General features: G+C 42.5%; 1 protein-coding gene across 4 annotated transcripts in view; it reads right to left on the bottom strand.

Annotated features, from left to right (window-relative positions):
• The window catches only part of KPNA1 (karyopherin subunit alpha 1), a 244,350-nt gene that overhangs the window by 39,461 nt on the left and 181,292 nt on the right, over window positions 1–23,597 (bottom strand). For all 4 annotated transcript variants that reach the window (XM_053705809.1, XM_053705810.1, XM_053705808.1 and 1 more), the window contains one exon: window positions 7,126–7,289. In XM_053705809.1, the coding sequence (XP_053561784.1) occupies window positions 7,126–7,289 (164 nt within the window). The remainder of the gene's footprint in view (window positions 1–7,125; window positions 7,290–23,597) is intronic.

Below are 23,597 nucleotides of genomic sequence, written 5' to 3'. Positions count from 1 at the left end.
GTTGTTAACTGGGGCCAAGCCAGAAGGGCATTGAGAACCGCTCCTCAATTCCAGAATGTTTATTGGCAGGAGACTCTCCTCCTGATTCCATAGTCCCTGAGCCTTCAGAGAATTCCAGACAGCGCCCCAACCTAGTAGGCTGGCGTCTGTTGTTACAATTGTCCAGTCTGGCCTGCTGAATGGCATCCCCCTGGACAGGTGTGGCCGATAAAGCCACCATAGAAGAGAGTTTCTGGTCTCTTGATTTAGATTCAGAGTAGGGGACAAATCTGAGTAATCCCCATTCCACTGACTTAGCATGCATAATTGCAGCGGTCTGAGGTGTAGGCGTGCAAAAGGTACTATGTCCATTGCTGCTACCATTAAGCCGATCACCTCCATGCATTGAGCTATTGAAAGGGTGTTGAATGGAATGAAGGACACGGCATGCATTTTGAAGCTTTGTTAACCTGTCTTCTGTCAGGTAAATCTTCATTTCTACAGAATCTATAAGAGTCCCCAAGAATGGAACTCTTGTGAGAGGAAAGAGAGAACTCTTCTTTTCGTTCACTTTTCCATCCATGCGACCTTAGAAATGCCAGAACTAACTCTGTATGAGACTTGGCAGTTTGAAAGCTTGAAGCTTGTATTAGAATGTCGTCTAGGTACGGAGCTACCGAAATCCCTCGCGGTCTTAGTACCGCCAGAAGGGCACCCAGAACCTTTGTGAAGATTCTTGGAGCCGTAGCCAATCCGAATGGAAGAGCTACAAACTGGTAATGCCTGTCTAAGAAGGCAAACCTTAGATACCGGTGATGATCTTTGTGGATCGGAATGTGAAGGTAAGCATCCTTTAAATCCACAGTGGTCATGTACTGACCCTCTTGGATCATGGGTAATAATTGTCCGAATAGTTTCCATTTTGAACGATGGAACTCTTAGGAATTTGTTTAGAATCTTTAAATCTAAGATTGGCCTGAAAGTTCCCTCTTTTTTGGGAACCACAAACAGGTTTGAGTAGAACCCTTGTCCTTGTTCCGACCGCGGAACCGGATGGATCACTCCCATTAATAACAGATCTTGTACGCAGCGTAGAAACGCTTCTTTCTTATCTGGTTTGTTGACAACCTTGACAGATGAAATCTCCCTCTTGGGGGGAGATAATTTGAAGTCTAGAAGGTATCCCTGAGATATGATCTCTAGTGCCCAGGGATCCTGAACATCTCTTGCCCAGGCCTGGGCGAAGAGAGAGAGTCTGCCCCCCCACTAGATCCGGTCCCGGATCGGGGGCTCTCGGTTCATGCTGTCTTTGGGGCAGCAGCAGGTTTCCTGGCCTGCTTGCTCTTGTTCCAGGTCTGGTTAGCTTCCAGCCTTGCCTGTAACGAGCAACAGCTCCTTCCTGTTTTGGTGCAGTGGAGGTTGATGCTGCTCCTGTTTTGAAATTCCGAAAGGGGACGAAAATTAGACTGTCTAGCCTTAGCTTTGGCTTTGTCTTGGGGTAGGGGCGTGGCCCTTACCTCCTGTAATGTCAGCAATAATTTCTTTCAAACCGGGGCCCAAATAAAGACTGCCCCTTGAAAGGTATATTAAGTAATTTGGACTTAGAAGTAACATCTGCTGACCAGGATTTTAGCCACAGCGCCCTACGTGCCTGTATGGCGAATCCTGAGTTCTTAGCCGTAAAGTTTTGTTAAATGTACTACGGCCTCCGAAATGAAGGAATTAGCTAGTTTAAGGACTCTAAGCCTGTCCCGTAATGTCGTCTAGCGTAGATGAACTAAGGTTCTCTTCCAGCGACTCAATCCAAAATGCTGCCAGCAGCCGTAAATCGGCGCGATACATGCAAGGGGTTGCAATATAAAACCTTGTTGAACAAACATTTTCTTAAGGTAACCCTCTAATTTTTATCCATTGGATCTGAGAAAGCACAACTATCCTCCACCGGGATAGTGGTACGCTTAGCTAAAGTAGAAACTGCTCCCTCCACCTTGGGGACCGTTTGCCATAAGTCCCGAGTGGTGGCGTCTATTGGAAACATCTTTCTAAATATTGGAGGGGGTGAGAACGGCACACCGGTCTATCCCACTCCTTAGTAACAATTCAGTTAGTCTCTTAGGTATAAGGAAAAACTTCAGTACTCGCCGGTACCGCAAAGTATTTATCCAACCTGCACAGTTTCTCTGGTATTGCAACGGTGTTACAATCGTTGAGAGCTGCTAAGACCTCCCCTAGTATTACACGGAGGTTCTCCAATTTAAATTTAAAATTTGAAATATCTGAGTCCAATCTGTTTGGATCAGAACCGTCACCCACAGAATGAAGCTCTCCGTCCTCATGCTCTGCGAGCTGTGGCGCAGTATCAGACATGGCCCTAGTATTGTCAGCGCACTCTGTTCTCACCCCAGAGTGATCACGCTTGCCTCTTAGTTCTGGTAATTTAGACAAAACTTCAGTCATAACAGTAGCCATATCTTGTAATGTTATCTGTAATGGCCGCCCAGATGTACTAGGCGCCATAATATCACGCACCTCCCGGGCGGGAGATGCAGGTACTGCCGCGTGAGGCGAGTTAGTCGGCATAACTCTCCCCTCGCTGTTTGGTGAAATTTGTTCACATTGTACAGATTGACTTTTATTTAAAGTAGCATCAATACAGTTAGTACATAAATTTCTATTGGGCTCCACCTTGGCATTGGAACAAATGACACAGATATCTTCCTCTGAGTCAGACATGTTTAACACACTAGCAAAAAACCTACAACTTGGGTATAATCTTTTTTAGTAAAAACGTACTGTGCCTCAAAGAGGTACTGAACGATTAAATGACAGTAGAAATAATGAACTGAAAAACAGTTATAGCATCAAACTTTAAAACAACACAACTTTTAGCAAAGGTTTGTTCCCATTAGTAAAATAACAATAATTAAATTTGACATAAAAAATGCAAAGCAACGTTTTTATTCACAGTCACTATAAGAATTCTCACAGCTCTGCTGAGAGAATTTACCTCCCTTCAAAGAAGTTTGAAGACCCCTGCGATCTGTCAGAGATGAACCGATCATGCAGGAAATATAAAAGTAACTGACAGGAATTTTTGATGCGTAGCAAAGAGCGCCAAAAACGGCCCCTCCCTCTCCCACACAGCATGAAGAGAAACGAAACTGTCACAAATAAAAGCAAAAAAGGCTGCCAAGTGGAAAATAATGCCCAAATATTTATTCACACAGTACCTCAGCAATGTAAACGATTCTACATTCCAGCAAAAAACGTTTAAACATGAAAAATAGTTATTAAAAGGATTAGTGACCTTTAACAGAGTAGTTCCGTGAAATACCATCCCCAGAATACTGAAGTGTATACATACATGTCATTTTTAACGGTATGGCAGGATTTTCTCATCAATTCCATTCAGAAAAATAAAAACTGCTACATACCTCAATGCAGATTCATCTGCCCCGCTGTCCCCTGATCTGAAGCCTTTACCTCCCTCAGATGGCCGAGAACAGCAATATGATCTTAACAACTCCGTTAAAATCATAGTAAAAAACTCTGGCAGATTCTTCCTCAAACTCTGCCAGAGAAGTAATAACACGCTCCGTGCTATTGTAAAATAACAAACTTTTGATTGAAGTCATAAAAACTAAGTATAATCACCATAGTCCTCTCACACTATCCTATCTAGTCGTTGGGTGCAAGAGAATGACTGGGACTGACGTAGAGGGGAGGAGCTATATGCAGCTCTGCTGGGTGAATCCTCTTGCATTTCCTGTTGGGGAGGAGTTATATCCCAGAAGTAATGATGACCCGTGGACTGATCACACATAACAGAAGAAATTACCCTCCTATCTTAGAGATACAACAGAGATTTTACAAATCCTCAATGACATGAAATGGGAAGAGAACTACACTATAGTAACTTGTGACGTCACTTCATTATACACCATCATAAACCACGAACTTGGCATCCAATCAGTTAGTAGTTATTTAGAAAAGGATGCTACCTTGCTGAAAGAACAAAAAGACTTTCTGTTAGAAGGTATTGAATTTATTCTAAATCAAAATTATTTTTCATTTAATGGTAAGTTTTTTCTACAAAAGACTGGGACGGCTATGGGTACAAGATTTGCACCCAGCTATGCGAATCTCTTTATGGGATATTGGGAGGAAACTTTCTTCCCTCAGCATAAGCTGGGTGCAAATCTTGTACTATATAAAAGATACATAGACGATATTATATTTTGTATGGAAGGGTGAAGAATCTGAGTTAAAAGAAATGTGTGATGACATGAATAAGAATGACAGGAACATCCATTTCACATATACATACAGTAAAAACAAAGCAATCTTCCTTGATTTAGAAATTGAAGTAATAAACGATCAAATTATTACGTCGACACACTTTAAAAAGGTAGACGCTAACAATTTCGTACATTATAAAAGCTGCCACCTGGAAAGGTGGGAAAAATAATATACCTAAAGGGCAAATATCTAAGAATCAAAAGAAACTGCTCCAGAACACACAGATTATGAAAAACAAATATTAATTCTAGAGAATAAATTCAGGGAAAGAGGCTACGCTGAAAGAATTATGAATTCAGCTAAGGAAGATGTAGATAAAATAGATCGAAAAAACCTCCTAAAATATAAGACTGACAAACATGTAACAAATTATGATGATAAAAAAGATACCATTGAAGTATCATTCATTACAGACTATAATTGCAATAATAGTCTAATCAAAAAAATTCTAACAAAACATTGGCACTTAGTGCAGTCGGACCCAATAATTGAAGACAAAGTATCTGTATACCCTAAAATAATCTACAGAAGAGGCAAAAAAAACCTCAGAAGTACCCTAGCACAGAGCGAACTAAAATCCATAAAAAGAAACAGCTATGAGGTAAGCCTAGAAGGAACTAAACTTTCTGGTTTCTTCCCATGCTTCGGATGTCGCTCTTGTAAATATAGCTCTAAATAAAAGAAATAGAAGTAAATAATTTTAAGTTTAAATTGGAGAAACAATAAGATGCCAAGACAAAGGGGTCATCTACATCATTGAGTGTTCTTGTAAAAAATAATTACATAGGAGAAACCACTAGGACCCTCCGTGAGAGGATCAGAGAACACCTTTCATGCATAGACAAGGGAATCTCGACACACATTTATACTCACACTTCAGAAAAGCCATCAGAATAATCTGAAGCATTTCAGATTCTGGTGCCTAGCCAAAGCTAAAACTTAATTGGAGGGGGGGTAATCTGAAAAACAACTCCTAAAACTAGAAGCAAAATTGATCTATGATATGGACACCCTTCATCCAAAAGGACTTAACTCAGAGTTAGATATCTCCCCGTTCCTATAGTCTATTACTTCTTCTCTACCCTACATTGATTTAGCATAATTCATTCAAAGGATTACTCTTCCCTATCCACATATATGGTCTTTATGTAACATCTATGATATATGTCTATAGATAACACCCTAGCATCATATAACAACTTCGTATATATTCCCTTTATCCCTGCTATAGGATTACTCCTGTTATATTACAACACCATAAATAAGAAGTAGTTTATCACTGACTGGATAAAGAATTCCACCTTAAATATCCAAACACCCTATTCACACGTTCCACCTTTAATTAATGTCTGAGATAGCCAATCAGATTAACTGAAGGCATTTAAATATTCTCATAGCAGCACAGACTAACAATGTCTTGATAAAGCCTGTGGGCGAAACGCGTTGACCTGACACTGTGTTTTATGCTATTGATTTTATCCATCATTATTGTTATCTGTTAACAATTTTATGCTTCAAAGGACTTTCCATTTGAATTTCTATGTGCATGCTGGCAACCAACTGACAACTAACTCCACCAACTGCTATGCCGTTTGGCACCAACCTTGCTACAAAGAAACTCCTAGTCGCTACTAGCGACCACAAAACCGACTGTCTCCTAAGAATTCCTAGTCGCGTCCCTGCGACCGCCAAGTTCCTCAACAAAGGATAACCCAGTCGCTACCAGCGACCGCAAAGAGACCATCTTACTTATCCTAAAAGATCCGCGAGTCGTTACTAACGACCACCTCATCCTAAACCAAAGAATTCCTTAGTCGCTACTTGCGACCGCCAAGTTCTTCAACAAAGGATACACCAGTCGCTACCGGCGACCGCAAAGACCAACCTACACTTCTTAAAAGATCCTCAAGTCGTTACCAACGACCACCTTATCTTCAACTGGAAGGATCTGTATATTTCTCCTAGTCGCTGTTTGCGACCGCCAAGTCCTTCAACAAAGGATAAACTAGTCGCTACTAGTGACCGCAAAGACCCATTTCTAAATTTCAAGATCCTGCTAGTCTTTCCTCACGACAACAAAGCTATCATCTTTCGTGAGCGCAAAGATTATCTTTAGATCCCCCAGGATTTCCTTACAGATTTAGGAATAGGGGTTGCCACGGCAACATCACCTACCATTTTACAACGTGACGTCACCTCTACACAAAAAGGCGCCCTTTTCTCTCATCCAGTAACGCCAACCACCATATACAGGCAATTTAAGCCTACAACTGGACAGTTACTTTCTTGTCACTTGGCAAGTCAATATCTTGGGACATCAGTACATTTTTCGCTAAAGCGCAAGTACTTTTCTTATTGTTCTTTTATGCTTATTTATGTATCTATACATTTATTAAGGGAGACGTCCCTTTGTTTTACATTGTATCATTTTGTATCATTTTAGACATCTTGACACCTCTGTTTTATTAGTATAATAAATTGCCTTGGAAATTTTCCATTTGAACTATATTTACGCCTCTGTCTCTGTTCTGGTACATATATATATACTCCTTCCTATATATTATTACATATAAATACTTTGATGAATATATTTTTTCGCTGATAACATACTGGACACTGGTCCCTTTATTTAAAGACATAGTTAAAGTCAGCTCCAAAGCAGCAATACACTACTCAGAGTTAGATGAACACATCTGGTGAGCCACTGACAAGAAGCATATATGTGTAGCCACCAATCACCAGTTAGCCCCCTGTAGTGCACTGCCGCTGCAGATATGTAAATATGCTTTTCAATAAAGGATACCCAGAGAACAAAGCAAAAGCAAAATGATCCATGACATAGCTTACATCAAGAGCTCCACCAGTCTCCTGCACACTCCTGCATCGATAACTGCCTGGATTTTATCATTGGGGCCATCGGACAGGTAGGAGAGAGCCCAGCAGGCATCAGCGAGTACATCTGTGTCATTGACAAACAGTAGCCAGGACAGGACATTCAGACAAGGTGAAACCTGCACGAGAAGACAACAAACAGCTCAGCTAACGATTAAGGGTTAAAACATTTCTTTACTATAAATTTCAGACATAGATACAAAGATATTCACAATATTAACGACCTAAAAAGAACTACACTTGGTATAGAGCTGAATAACTATTTATGTGCACACCAACTTGATAAAAACAAGTAGAAGTAAAATCACAAAAGCTGAGAAATCTACAGTGAGGGAGAAAAATACGTAATCCTATATAATAAAAAGCCAAGTATGTTTGTCTGAAGCAGAAATGCACAGTAGAGACTGCGTGAGACAAAGATACCTGGCTTTAACCCCTTAACGACCAGCGCCGATGCGCAGTAGAGACTGCGTGAGACAAAGATACCTGGCTTTACTCCTTAACGACCAGCGCCGATGCGCAGTAGAGACTGCGTGAGACAAAGATACCTGGCTTTAACCCCTTAACGACCAGCGCCGATGCGCAGTAGAGACTGCGTGAGACAAAGATACCTGGCTTTACTCCTTAACGACCAGCGCCGATGCGCAGTAGAGACTGCATGAGACAAAGATACCTGGCTTTACTCCTTAACGACCAGCGCCGATGCGCAGTAGAGACGGCGTGAGACAAAGATACCTGGCTTTAACCCCTTCAACGACCAGCGCCTGATGCGCAGTAGAGACTGCGTGAGACAAAGATAACCTGGCTTTAACCCCTAACGACCAGCGCCGATGCGCAGTAGAGACTGCGTGAGACAAAGATACCTGGCTTTAACCCCTTAACGATCAGCGCCGATGCGCAGTAGAGACTGCGTGAGACAAAGATACCTGGCTTTACTCCTTAACGACCAGCGCCGATGCGCAGTAGAGACTGCGTGAGACAAAGATACCTGGCTTTACTCCTTAACGACCAGCGCCGATGCGCAGTAGAGACTGCGTGAGACAAAGATACCTGGCTTTAACCCCTTAACGACCAGCGCCGATGCGCAGTAGAGACTGCGTGAGACAAAGATACCTGGCTTTACTCCTTAACGACCAGCGCCGATGCGCAGTAGAGACTGCGTGAGACAAAGATACCTGGCTTTACTCCTTAACGACCAGCGCCGATGCGCAGTAGAGACTGCGTGAGACAAAGATACCTGGCTTTAACCCCTTAACGATCAGCGCCGATGCGCAGTAGAGACTGCGTGAGACAAAGATACCTGGCTTTACTCCTTAACGACCAGCGCCGATGCGCAGTAGAGACTGCGTGAGACAAAGATACCTGGCTTTAACCCCTTAACGACCAGCGCCGATGCGCAGTAGAGACTGCGTGAGACAAAGATACCTGGCTTTAACCCCTTAACGACCAGTGCCGATGCGCAGTAGAGACTGCGTGAGACAAAGATACCTGGCTTTACTCCTTAACAACCAGCGCCGATGCGCAGTAGAGACTGCGTGAGACAAAGATACCTGGCTTTAACCCCTTAACGACCAGCGCCGATGCGCAGTAGAGACTGCGTGAGACAAAGATACCTGGGCTTTACTCCTTAACGACCAGCGCCGATGCGCAGTAGAGACTGCGTGAGACAAAGATACCTGGCTTTACTCCTTAACGACCAGCGCCGATGCGCAGTAGAGACTGCGTGAGACAAAGATACCTGGCTTTACTCCTTAACGACCAGCGCCGATGCGCAGTAGAGACTGCGTGAGACAAAGATACCTGGCTTTAACCCCTTAACGACCAGCGCCGATGCGCAGTAGAGACTGCGTGAGACAAAGATACCTGGCTTTAACCCCTTAACAACCAGCGCCGATGCGCAGTAGAGACTGCCTGAGACAAAGATACCTGGCTTTAACCCCTTAACAACCAGCGCCGATGCGCAGTAGAGACTGCCTGAGACAAAGATACCTGGCTTTAACCCCTTAACGACCAGCGCCGATGCGCAGTAGAGACTGCGTGAGACAAAGATACCTGGCTTTAACCCCTTAACGATCAGCGCCGATGCGCAGTAGAGACTGCGTGAGACAAAGATACCTGGCTTTAACCCCTTAAGAACCAGCGCCGATGCGCAGTAGAGACTGCCTGAGACAAAGATACCTGGCTTTAACCCCTTAACAACCAGCGCCGATGAGCAGTAGAGACTGCCTGAGACAAAGATACCTGGCTTTAACCCCTTAACGACCAGCGCCGATGCGCAGTAGAGACTGCGTGAGACAAAGATACCTGGCTTTAACCCCTTAACGATCAGCGCCGATGCGCAGTAGAGACTGCGTGAGACAAAGATACCTGGCTTTAACCCCTTAAGAACCAGCGCCGATGCGCAGTAGAGACTGCCTGAGACAAAGATACCTGGCTTTAACCCCTTAACGACCAGCGCCGATGCGAAGTAGAAACTGCGTGAGACAAAGATACCTGGCTTTAACCCCTTAACACCCAGCGCCGATGCGCAGTAGAGACTGCGTGAGACAAAGATACCTGGCTTTAACCCCTTAACGACCAGCGCCGATGCGCAGTAGAGACGGCCTGAGACAAAGATACCTGGCTTTAACCCCTTAACAACCAGTGCCGATGCGCAGTAGAGACTGCGTGAGACAAAGATACCTGGCTTTAACCCCTTAACGACCAGCGCCGATGCGCAGTAGAGACTGCGTGAGACAAAGATACCTGGCTTTAACCCCTTAACAACCAGCGCCGATGCGCAGTAGAGACTGCCTGAGACAAAGATACCTGGCTTTAACCCCTTAACAACCAGTGCCGATGCGCAGTAGAGACTGCGTGAGACAAAGATACCTGGCTTTAACCCCTTAAACGACCAGCGCCGATGCGCAGTAGAGACTGCGTGAGACAAAGATACCTGGCTTTAACCCCTTAACAACCAGCGCCGATGCGCAGTAGAGACTGCGTGAGACAAAGATACCTGGCTTTAACCCCTTAACGACCAGCGCCGATGCGCAGTAGAGACTGCGTGAGACAAAGATACCTGGCTTTAACCCCTTAACAACCAGTGCCGATGCGCAGTAGAGACTGCGTGAGACAAAGATACCTGGCTTTAACCCCTTAACGACCAGCGCCGATGCGCAGTAGAGACTGCGTGAGACAAAGATACCTGGCTTTAACCCCTTAACAACCAGTGCCGATGCGCAGTAGAGACTGTGTGAGAACAGCGCTGGTCATTAAACCCTTAAGGACCTCTGTCACGATCTTGCTAAAAGCAGCGAGATTGCGCTATTTCGGCAAGCACCACAAGTGGGGCAGTGCAGAAATAGTCTTGCAGAGTCTGCATCAGGCAGCAGTGGTGCCGATCGCTGGTGGCAGACGGCCCATCGCTGGGGGGGGGGGGGAGCGGGAACAGGTGGGATTGCTACACTACAGAAGAAATGTATGCTAAGAGCAGCAGGGAGGTGGTGGTACAGGGGGATCCTAGAGTGGAGGGGGATAAAGGCCTGATAAGGATCTTGGAGGGGGACATTTTGGCCGGTATACACAGGCTTTAACACTAGTATATAACTAATAGGACAAAATGTCATGATGTTTCCAAGATTGTTGGTGCCTTCTCCATTCTCGTGCTGTTCATATGAAGTGTGGTGGAGATGTAATGTACTATATGTATACAATGCTTATCTAATGAGATTACCAGGAAGGAATTTATTTCTGCTACAAACTCGTCTTACCTGGCCTCACAGTTTAATTGACAGTAGACTCAAAATTAAACTTTCAGATAGAGCAAGAAATTTTAAACAACTTTCCAATTTACACCTATGATCTAATTTGTTTTGATCTCTTGGTACCATTGAAAAGAATACCTAGGTAGGCAATGCACTACTGGGAGCTAGCTGCTGAATGGTGGCTGCACTTATATGTCTCTAGTCACTTACTCACATGTGTTCAGCTAGATCCCAGTAGTGCATTACTGCTAATTTAACAAAAGATACCAAGAGAATAAAGGAAATTTGATAATAGAAGTAAATCGTAACGTTATTTATAATTTCTTGCTCTATCTGAAAGTTTAAAGTCTACTGTCCCATTAAGCTGTGAGTCTAGGTAATCATCTCTCTATCTGAATTACAAAAGAAAGAAAAAACAGAATTTATGTTTACCTGATAAATTTCTTTCTCCAACGGTGTGTCCGGTCCACGGCGTCATCCTTACTTGTGGGATATTCTCTTCCCCAACAGGAAATGGCAAAGAGCCCAGCAAAGCTGGTCACATGATCCCTCCTAGGCTCCGCCTACCCCAGTCATTCGACCGACGTTAAGGAGGAATATTTGCATAGGAGAAACCATATGGTACCGTGGTGACTGTAGTTAAAGAAAATAAAATATCAGACCTGATTAAAAAAACCAGGGCGGGCCGTGGACCGGACACACCGTTGGAGAAAGAAATTTATCAGGTAAACATAAATTCTGTTTTCTCCAACATAGGTGTGTCCGGTCCACGGCGTCATCCTTACTTGTGGGAACCAATACCAAAGCTTTAGGGACACGGATGAAGGGGAGGGAGCAAATCAGGTCACCTAAATGGAAGGCACCACGGCTTGCAAAACCTTTCTCCCAAAAATAGCCTCAGAAGAAGCAAAAGTATCAAACTTGTAAAATTTGGTAAAAGTGTGCAGTGAAGACCAAGTCGCTGCCCTACATATCTGATCAACAGAAGCCTCGTTCTTGAAGGCCCATGTGGAAGCCACAGCCCTAGTGGAATGAGCTGTGATTCTTTCGGGAGGCTGCCGTCCGGCAGTCTCGTAAGCCAATCTGATGATGCTTTTAATCCAAAAAGAGAGAGAGGTAGAAGTTGCTTTTTGACCTCTCCTTTTACCTGAATAAACAACGAACAAGGAAGATGTTTGTCTAAAATCCTTTGTAGCATCTAAATAGAATTTTAGAGCGCGAACAACATCCAAATTGTGCAACAAACGTTCCTTCTTTGAAACTGGTTTTTGGACACAGAGAAGGTACGATAATCTCCTGGTTAATGTTTTTGTTAGAAACAACTTTTGGAAGAAAACCAGGTTTAGTACGTAAAACCACCTTATCTGCATGGAACACCAGATAAGGAGGAGAACACTGCAGAGCAGATAATTCTGAGACTCTTCTAGCAGAAGAAAATCGCAACTAAAAACAAAACTTTCCAAGATAATAACTTAATATCAACGGAATGTAAGGTTCAAACGGAACCCCCTGAAGAACTGAAAGAACTAAATTGAGACTCCAAGGAGGAGTCAAAGGTTTGTAAACAGGCTTGATTCTAACCAGAGCCTGAACAAAGGCTTGAACATCTGGCACAGCTGCCAGCTTTTTGTGAAGTAATACCGACAAGGCAGAAATCTGTCCCTTCAGGGAACTAGCAGATAATCCTTTGTCCAATCCTTCTTGAAGGAAGGATAGAATCCTAGGAATCTTAACCTTGTCCCAAGGGAATCCTTTAGATTCACACCAACAGATATATTTTTTTCCAAATTTTGTGGTAAATCTTTCTAGTCACAGGCTTTCTGGCCTGAACAAGAGTATCGATAACAGAATCTGAGAATCCTCGCTTCGATAAAATCAAGCGTTCAATCTCCAAGCAGTCAGCTGGAGTGAAACCAGATTCGGATGTTCGAAACGGACCCTGAACAAGAAGGTCTCGTCTCAAAGGTAGCTTCCAAGGTGGAGCCGATGACATATTCACCAGATCTGCATACCAAGTCCTGCGTGGCCACGCAGGAGCTATCAAGATCACCGACGCCCTCTCCTGCTTGATCCTGGCTATCAGCCTGGGGATGAGAGGAAATGGCGGGAACACATAAGCTAGTTTGAAGGACCAAGGTGCTACTAGTGCATCCACTAGAGCCGCCTTGGGATCCCTGGATCTGGCCCCGTAGCAAGGAACTTTGAAGTTCTGACGAGAGGCCATCAGATCCATGTCTGGAATGCCCCACAGGTGAGTGACTTGGCAAAGATTTCCGGATGGAGTTCCCACTCCCCCGGATGCAATGTCTGCCGACTCAGAAAATCCGCTTCCCAATTTTCCACTCCTGGGATGTGGATAGCAGACAGGTGGCAGGAGTGAGACTCCGCCCAAAGAATAATTTTGGTTACTTCTTCCATCGCTAGGGAACTTCTTGTTCCCCCCTGATGGTTGATGTACGCAACAGTCGTCATGTTGTCTGATTGAAACCGTATGAACCTGGTCCTCGCAAGCTGGGGCCAGGCCTGGAGAGCATTGAATATCGCTCTCAGTTCCAGAATATTTATCGGTAGAAGAGATTCTTCCCGAGACCAAAGACCCTGAGCTTTCAGGGATCCCCAGACCGCGCCCCAGCCTATCAGACTGGCGTCGGTCGTGACAATGACCCACTCTGGTCTGTGGAACATCATCCCTTGAGACAGATTGTCCAGGGACAGCCACCAACGGAGTGAGTCTCTGGTCCTCTGATTTACTTGTATCTTCGGAGACAAGTCTGTATAGTCCCCATTCCACTGACTGAGCATGCACAGTTGTAATGGTCTTAGATGAATGCGCGCAAAAGGAACTATGTCCATCGCCGCCACCATCAAACCGATCACTTCCATGCACTGAGCTATGGAAGGAAGAGGAACGGAATGAAGTATCCGACAAGATCCAGAAGCTTTGTTTTTTCTGGCCTCTGTTAGAAAGATCCTCATTTCTAAGGAGTCTATAATTGTTTCCCAAGAAGGGAACCCTTGTTGACGGGGATAGAGAACTCTTTTCCACGTTCACTTTCCAGCCGTGAGATCTGAGAAAGGCCAGGACAATGTCCGTGTGAGCCTTTGCTTGAGGAAGGGACGACGCTTGAATCAGAATGTCGTCCAGGTAAGGTACTACTGCAATGCCCCTTGGTCTTAGCACCGCTAGAAGGGACCCTAGTACCTTTGTGAAAATCCTTGGAGCAGTGGCTAATCCGAAAGGAAGCGCCACGAACTGGTAATGTTTGTCCAGGAATGCAAACCTTAGGAACCGATGATGTTCCTTGTGGATAGGAATATGTATCTAAGCCATCTCCGTGGAGATGTTGCCTGTACAACGGCAAAGAGAATGACTGGGGTAGGCGGAGCCTAGGAGGGATCATGTGACCAGCTTTGCTGGGCTCTTTGCCATTTCCTGTTGGGGAAGAGAATATCCCACAAGTAAGGATGACGCCGTGGACCGGACACACCTATGTTGGAGAAATGTGTGCTGTGTCCCTTTAAAGGACCATTAAATAAAGTAGAATAAAATAGAACTTACCCTGAATTTTAAATGAGCCCCTTTATCATGTGGAGCCATCAGCCAATCACGTATAAACTGTGAATTCTTGCACATGCTCAGTAGGAGCTGGCGCCTCAGAAGGTGTTTATATAAATACACTGAGCACAATTTGATAATGGAAATGCTGCTCTATCTGAATCATGTAAGATTAAATTTGATTTTAGTGTTTTTTAAACCCCTTAACGACCGAGGACGTGCAGGGTACGTCGTCTAAAAAAATACCCTTAACGACCAAGGACGTATCCTGCACGTCCTCGGTGTGGAAAGCAGCTGGAAGCGATCCTGCTCGCTTCCAGCTGCTTTCCGGTTATTGCAGTGATGCCTCGATATCGAGGCATCCTGCAATAACCCTTAGTAGCCATCCGATGCAGAGAGGGCCACTCTGTGGCCCTCTCTGCACCGGATATCTATGGCTTCCATCGTTGGTGGGTGGGAGCGTGTGGGAGGCGGGTGGCGGCCATCGATGGCCCAGATGATGTGGAGGGGGGCGGGATCGTGGGTGGGGATGCCCGGACACGTGCACGGACGTGCACTGGGAGGCGGGGGTGGGCGCGTGCACGGGGAGGGAGCGGGTGGGAATCGCTACTCTACAGAAAATAATATAAGGCAATTTAGGCAAATGTTAAGAAAAATAAAAAATAACGGTCATCAGCAGGTGTTGGGTGCTCTGTGGAGGGAGGGAAGCTACACTACAGAAAAAAAAAAACGGTGAAAAAAAAAAAATAAAACCATTTTTTTTCTGCAAACTGGGTACTGGCAGACAGCTGCCAGTACCCAAGATGGCCCCCAGTAAGGCAGAGGGGGAGGGTTAGAGAGCTGTTTGGGGGGGGATCAGGGAGGTTGGGGCTATGGGAGATTCCACAAAGCAGCATATGTAAATATGCCCCAAAAAAAAGAAAAGGAAAAAAAATATCTTTTATTTTAGTACTGGCAGACTTTCTGCCAGTACTTAAGATGGCGGGGACAATTGTGGGGTGGGGGAGGGAAGGAAGCTGTTTGGGAGGGATCAGGTGGTGTGATGTGTCAGGTGGGAGGCTGATCTCTACTCTAAAGCTAAAATTAACCCTGCAAGCTTCCTACAAGCTACCTAATTAACCCCTTCACTGCTAGCCATAATACACGTGTGATGCGCAGCAGCATTTAGCTGCCTTCTAATTACCAAAAAGCAACGCCAAAGTCATATATGTCTGCTATTTCTGAACAAAGGGGATCCCAGAGAAGCATTTACAACCATTTGTGCCATAATTGCACAAGCTGTTGAGAAACCTAAAATTGTGAAAAAATTTAAGTTTTTTTTTTATTTGATCGCATTTGGCAGTGAAATGGTGGCATGAAATATACCAAAATGGGCCTAGATCAATACTTGGGGTTCTCTGCTACACTACAGCTAAAATTAACCCTAAAAGCTCCCTACATGCTCCCTAATTAACCCCTTCACTGCTGGGCATAATACACATGTGGTGCGCAGTGGCATTTAGCAGTCTTCTAATTACCAAAAAGCAAAGCCAAAGCCATATATCTCTGCTATTTATGAACAAAGGGGATCCAAGAGAAGCATTTACAACAATTTATTTCATAATTGCATAAGTTGTTTGTAAATAATTTCAGTGAGAAACCTAAAGTTTGTGAAAAAATTTGTGAGAAAGTGAACAATTTTTTTTATTTGATCGCATTTGGCGGTGAAATGGTGGCATGAAATATACCAAAATGGGTCTAGATCAATACTTTAAGATGTCTTCTAAAAAAAAATATATACATGTCAAGGGATATTCAGGGATTCCTGAAAGATATCAGTGTCCCAACGTAACTAGCGCTAATTTTGAAAAAAAAGTGGTTTGGAAATAGCAAAGTGCTACTTGTATTTATGGCCCTATAACTTGCAAAAAAAACAAAGAACATGTAAACATTGGGTATTTCTAAACTCAGGGTGTTTTTTGGTGGTTGTAGATGTGTAACAGATTTTGGGGGTCAAAGTTAGAAAAGGTGCGTTTTTTTCAATTTTTTCCTCATATTTTATAAAAAAAATTTATAGTAAATTATAAGATATGATGAAAATAATGGTATCTTTAGAAAGTCTATTTAATGGCGAGAAAAACGGTATATAATATGTGTGGGTACAGTAAATGAGTAAGAGGAAAATTACAGCTAAACACAAACATCGCAAAAATGTAAAAATAGCCCTGGTCCCAAACGGACAGAAAATGGAAAAGTGCTGTGGTCATTAAGGGGTTAAAGTGATGGTAAACAATGACAGTGCAAACATGCAGTCGTATAGTAATGAAAAATTTAAATGGACTTTCATTCATGAAATCTCTTAAAACGCTTGTTTTTTGCAAATATTAACTTTTTAAATCCTTCAATTTAACCTCTGTTCCTCCGCTGTGGAAACGCCGCCATTGATTTTGAAAGTCACGTTTTTTTAAAGTGCAATCAAAATCCAGGCCAGTCGGCGACTGTAAAATAACCTAACAGGCCCCTTGTTTGCTAAGCGCATGCGCTAGATCAGCCAATAGAATGCAAGCTCAATCCTATTGGCTGATTGCATCAGCCAATAGGATTTTTTCAACCTTAATTCCGATTGGCTGATAGAATTCTATCAGCCAATTGGAATCTAAGGGACGCCATCCTGGATGACGTCATTTAAAGGAACCTTCATTTGTCGGTAGTCATCAGAAAGAAGAGGATGCTTTGCGTCGGATGTCTTGAAGATGGAGCCGCTCCGCGCCGGATGCATGAAGATAGAAGATGCCGTCTGGATGAAGACTTCTGCGGGCTTGGATGAAGACTTCGGCCGATTCATTGAGGACTTCTCCCGGCTTCTTGGACGATGGATGTCGGATCTTCAAAACTGTAAGTAAATCTTCTGGGGTTAGTGTTAGGATTTTTTAAGGGTTTAGTTTTAGGTTAGGAATTGGGCTGCAATAGAGCTAAATGCCCCTTTAAGGGCAATGCCCATCCAAATGCCCTTTTCAGGGTAATGGGGAGCTTAGGGTTTTTTAGATTAGGCTTTTATTTGGGGGGGTTGGTTGTGTGGGTGGTGGGTTTTACTGTTGGGGGGTATTTGTATTTTTTATTTACAGGTAAAAGAGCTGATTTCTTTGGGGCAATGCCCTGCAAAAGGCCCTTTTAAAGGCTATTTGTAGTTTATTGTAGGTTAGGGGTTTTTTTTATTTGGGGGGGCTTTTTTATTTTCATAGGGCCCTTAGATTAGGTGTAATTAGTTTAAATCTTTGATAATTTCTTTTTTATTTTTTTGTAACTTAGTGTTTATTTTTTGTGTAACTTAGTTGTTAGTTTTTGGTAACTTAGTCATTTTTTAGTGTAGATTTAAATTATTTGAGTAGGGTTAGGTGTTTAAATATATAATATAGTTAATTTAATTTGTAGTTTAATGTAATTTTAGTATAAAAATTAGGTTAGATTAATTTTTATTTTACTATAGTTTAATGTAATTTTAGTATAACAGTTAGGGTAGGTTAATTAATAGTTTAATATAGTTTAATTTAAATCTAAAGGTAAGTTTAAATTTATTATAAGATAGGGGTGAGTTAATATTTAATATAAAGTTAGCGGGTTGATAGGTTTAGGGGTTAATAGTTTAATTTAGTTTATGCCGATGTGGGGGGCTGGCGGTTTAGGGGTTAATAACTTTATGTCGGTGACAGCAGATTAGGGGTTAATAAGTATAATGTAAGTGGCGGTGGTGTCGGGGCGGCAGACTAGGGGTTAATAAGTATAATGTAGGGGGCGGCGGTGTTGGGGCGGCAGATTAGGGGTTAATAAGTATAATGTAGGTGGCAGCGGTGTAGGGGGCGGCAGATTAGGGATTAAAAAGTATAAATGTAGGTGGCGGCGGTGGCGGGCGGCAGATTAGGGGTTAATAAGTATAATGTAGGTGGCGGCGGTGTAGGGGGCAGCAGATTAGGGGTGTTTAGACTCGGGGTACATGTTAGGGTGTTAGGTGTAAACGTAACTTTTATTCTACCATAGGAATCAATGGGATATCGGGCAGCAGTGAACATGAGCTTTCGCTGCTTTCAGACTGCCATTGATTCCTATGGCATCCGCTGCCTCCAGGGCGGTGGATTGAAAACCAGGTACACTGGGCCGGAATAGTGGCGAGCGTACCTGTTAGATATTTGTTAACTAGCAAAAGTAGTCAGATAGTTCAGAATTTGCGTTCGGAACATCTGTAATGACGTAAGCGCTGATCTGTGTCGGATTGAAACCGGCGGATCGTATGTTACGTCACAAAATTCTACTTTTGCCGGTCTGTAGGCTTTGATAACTAAGGCGAATCAAGCTCTCCACAATTACGCTGCGGAATTCAAGCGTATTTGCGGTTGACGGCTTGATAAATAGGGGCCAATGTCTCAGACTGTGAATGCAAATTCTTTGGAAAAGGCCACAATACATACACTGCCCAGCAGTATTTCAATACATTTTTTCCCAATAGCACAATTAGATCCTTTGAGAAAGTCTGTAGCAAACTAGGCAATCTGAAGCACAAACCATACACAGAGGAAATGGTAAATCTGAGGAAACACTGATGACACCCCTGGATTCTTTTAGATCCACTGTCAACAGAAAGGCCTATGGAGGGATCATGGTGACGAATGGCAGAAGAGACTCCATCTTGAACATCAGTGTCCTCCTATGTTTGATCAATGCCCAAAGGTTAAGTACCAGCTGCCATGAACCACCTTTCTTGAAAACCAGAAGCAACAGGGAGATAATGTGGTTTTGCGTTGTTTAGGCAGAAAATTTTGCCTTTCAGAAGCAGTAAAGTAGAATTATGCAGTACTTTTTATGCAAAATCTAAGGCAGAGATGCACAAACTGCAGCCCAAGATCCACATTCAACCGTCCTAGAAGTCTGGTATGGCTTTCAGCCCCACCAAGCAGAAAACAAACATCAGTTACTTGTTTTTTGTTTTAAAAAGAAACCAAACTAACAAGTAATAGAGATAATTAATATGATGAATTTATGGATCCCATATATAGGAGGTTCCTCGATAGATACAATTAATATGACAGACTCTCTCCCTAGAATAACTTCCTTTGTCTGCCCACTACCCCCCCCCCCCTTTTTTTCCTCTGCACAGAACATGATACATTCACAACACAAGACAGGAAATACTGAAGGCACAATGCCATGTACAAGCACATAGATTACAACTGTATTCTTGCTTTCATCCTATAGATAAGAATGTATTATAAAATGCATTTGCTCAATATCTAATACTTGTGTATACATACTGCTCTGATACAATTGTAACTCTTGAAATTGTAATAAAGATTATAATAATAAAAAAACCAGGTGCACACTTTTTAGTAGGTAATTACATATATTTTTAATATTTTTTTTAATTTGAGTAGTATATATAGTTAAATTAAACTCATTAATAGGAACTATGTGACTATAATCTAATTTTATTTTGTTGCATTATCTTTAACATGAGTGAGAGTGCAATGTCATGTAGTCCTGGCCAATCCCAGCAATGTTTGAATACCCCTAATCTACAGGAATTTAAGACATGACACAGAGATTGGCTGGTGGATTGTTGCTGCATTCTATTTTGATCACATCTAGTGCAAATACAGCTGAAATCAAGGATATCTAGACAACTAAATTCCAACCAGGCATAACTTTGCTTGATCAAAGGCTACAAATCTGCCTCTACCACGGTTTCATGCATTTGGTATCTCCCAACCTGGTAGAGAAATGTGTCTCTGGACGCAAAATATCTAAATGGTGCAAGAATAAGACCATGATGTAGTAATGTTTTGGGAAATAAACATACATTTCCTTCCTGCATATTTGGAAACTATGGGGTTCAGGCATTGTCCAAACGTTAGCCTTGAAGAGCAAATATTAGCTTTAGAGCCAGGACTGGTATTCAGTGGCGCAACCAGAGTGAGATCCTGGCAAAATTAGCTGCAACCATCTTCTAGAGTAGGTTTGCTGAAGTTTCAATTAGAAATGAAAATACAAGCTGTATAACTGTGACTGTGTCTGGCAAAGCACAAGACAATACACCTGCAAGGTCTTCCTCTAGGACAATTGACCTGTGCAGAATGATAAATATATCCTGAAAAAGAAAGGTTTTCTCAAATTTTCATCCATCACCCTGTCTTATATACATACAAATGATATATATATACACATACAGTTGTGCTCATACGTTTACATACCCTGGCAGAATTTATGATTTCTTGGCCATTTTTCAGAGAATATGAATGATAACACTAAAACTTTTCTTTCACTCATGGTTAGTGTTTGGCTGAAGCCATTTATTATCAATCAACTGTGTTTACTCTTTTTAAATCATAATGACAACAGAAACTACCCAAATGACCCTGATCAAAAGTTTACATACCCTGGTGATTTTGGCCTGATAACATGCACACAAGTTGACACAAAAGGGTTTGAATGGCTATTAAAGGAAACCATCCTCACCTGTGATCTGTTTGCTTGTAATTCATGTATGTGTATAAAAGGTCAATGAGTTTCTGGACTCCTGACAGACCCTTGCATCTTTCATCCAGTGCTGCACTGACTATTCTGGATTCTGAGTCATGGGGAAAGCAAAAGAATTGTCAAAGGATCTGCGGGAAAAGGTAGTTGAACTGTATAAAACAGGAAAGGGATATAAAAAGATATCCAAGGAATTGAGAATGCAAATCAGCAGTTTTCAAACTCTAATCAAGAAGTGGAAAATGAGTGGTTCTGTTGAAACCAAACCACGGTCAGGTAGACCAACTTCCAGGAAAATTGTTCGGGATGCAGACAAACCCACAAATGGCTTAAGGTGAAATACTGGACTCTCTGAAAACATGTGGCGTGGCTGTTTCAAGATGCACAATAAGGAAGCACTTGAAGAAAGATGGGCTGCATGGTCGAGTCGCCAGAAGAAAGCCATTACTACGCAAATGCCACAAAGTATCCCGCTTACAATACGCAAAACAGCACACAGACAAGCCTCAAACCTTCTGCACAAAGTAACTTGGAAATTTGGTCAGAATTGATGGCAAGATGAATGCAGTATGTTATCAAACAGAACCCCTCATTTTCCACTTCTTGATTAGAGTTTGAACACTGCTGATTTGCATTCTCAATTCCTTAGATATATTTTTATATCCCTTTCCTGTTTTATACGGTTCAACTACCTTTTTCCCGCAGATCCTTTAAAAATTCTTTTGCTTTCCCCATGACTCAAAATCCAGAAACATCATTGCAGCACTGGATGAAAGATGCAAGGGTCTGTCAGGAGCCCAGAAACTCATTGACCTTTAATACACACACACTAATTACAAGCAAACAGATCACAGGTGAGGATGGTTACTTTTAATAACCATTCAAACCCCTTTGTGTCAACTTGCGTGCATGTTATCAGGCCAAAATCACCAGGGTATGTAAACGTTTGATCAGGGTCATTTGGATGGTTTCTGTTGTCATTATGATTTAAAAAGAGTAAACACAGTTGATTAATAATAAATGGCTTCAGCAAAACACTAACCATGAGTGAAAGAAAAGTTTTTGTGTTATCATTCATATTCTCTGAAAAATGGCCAAGAAATCATAAATTCTGCCAGGGTATGTAAACTTATGAGCACAACTGTAAATATATATATATATATATATATATATATATATACACTGTATGTATGTGTATATACACATACATACAGTATCTCACAAAAGGGAGTACGCCCCTCACATTTTTGTAAATATTTTTTTATATCCTTCCATGTGACAAAACTGAAGAAATGACACTTTGTTACAATGTAAAGTAGCGAGTGTACAGCCTGTATAACAGTGTAAATTTGCTGTCCCCTCAAAATAACTCATCACACAGCCATTAATGTCTAAACCATTGGCAAAAAAGTGAGCACACCCCTAAGTGGAAATGTCCAAATTGGGCCCAATTAGCCATTTCCCTCCCCGGAGTCATGTGACTCGTTAGTGTTACAAGGTTTCAGGTGTGAATGGGGAGCAGGTGTGTTAAATTTGGTGTTATTGCTCTCACACTCTCTCATACTAGTTGCTGGAATTTCAACATAGCACCTCATGGCAAAGAACTCTCTGAGGATCTGAAAAAACAAAATTTATGCTTACCTGATAAATTTCTTTCTTTTGCGATGTACCGAGTCCACGGATTCATCCTTACTTGTGGGATATTTTACTTCCTAACAGGAAGTAGCAAAGAGAGCACCACAACAGAGCTGTCTATATAGCTCCCCCCTTAACTCCACCCCCCAGTCATTCGACCGAAGGCCAAGGAAGAAAAGGAGAAACTATAAGGTGCAGAGGTGACTGAAGTTTTCAATAAAAAATACTATCTGTCTTGATAGACAGGGTGGTCCGTGGACTTGGTACATCGCAAAAAAAAAAAAAGAAAGAAATTTATCAGATAAGCATATATTTTGTTTTCTTTTGCATGATGTACCGAGTCCACGGATTCATCCTTACTTGTGGGATACCAATACCAAAGCTTTAGGACACGGATGAAGGGAAAAACAAGAAAAAAACCTAAACGGAAGGCACCACTGCTTGCAAAACCGTTCTCCCAAAAATAGCCTCCGAAGAAGCAAAAGTATCAAATTTGTAAAATTTTGAAAAGGTATGGAGCGAAGACCAAGTCGCAGCCTTACAAATCTGTTCAACAGAAGCATCATTTTTAAAAGCCCATGTGGAAGCTACCGCTCTAGTAGAATGAGCTGTAATCCTTTCGGGAGGCTGCTGTCCAGCAGTCTCATAAGCCAAATGGATGATGCTTTTCAGCCAAAAGGAAAGAGAAGTCGCCGTAGCCTTATGACCCCTACGCTTTCCAGAATAGACAACAAACAAAGAAGATATTTGACGAAATTCTTTGGTGCCTGTAAATAGAATTTCAAAGCACGAACCACTTCCAAGTTCTGCAACAGATGTTCCTTCTTACAAGAAGGATTAGGACACAGAGAAGGAACAACAATCTCCTGATTGATATTCCTGTCAGTAACAACCTTAGGTAGGAACCCAGGCCTGGTACGCAAAACCACATTATCAGCATGGAACACAAGATAAGGTGAGTCACATTGTAATGCAGATAGTTCAGAAAC

Source organism: Bombina bombina, chromosome 3 (genome assembly GCF_027579735.1).
Source record: "Bombina bombina isolate aBomBom1 chromosome 3, aBomBom1.pri, whole genome shotgun sequence".
Classification (NCBI taxonomy): Eukaryota; Metazoa; Chordata; class Amphibia; order Anura; family Bombinatoridae; genus Bombina; species Bombina bombina.
This window is presented reverse-complemented; position numbering and strand designations above follow the sequence as displayed.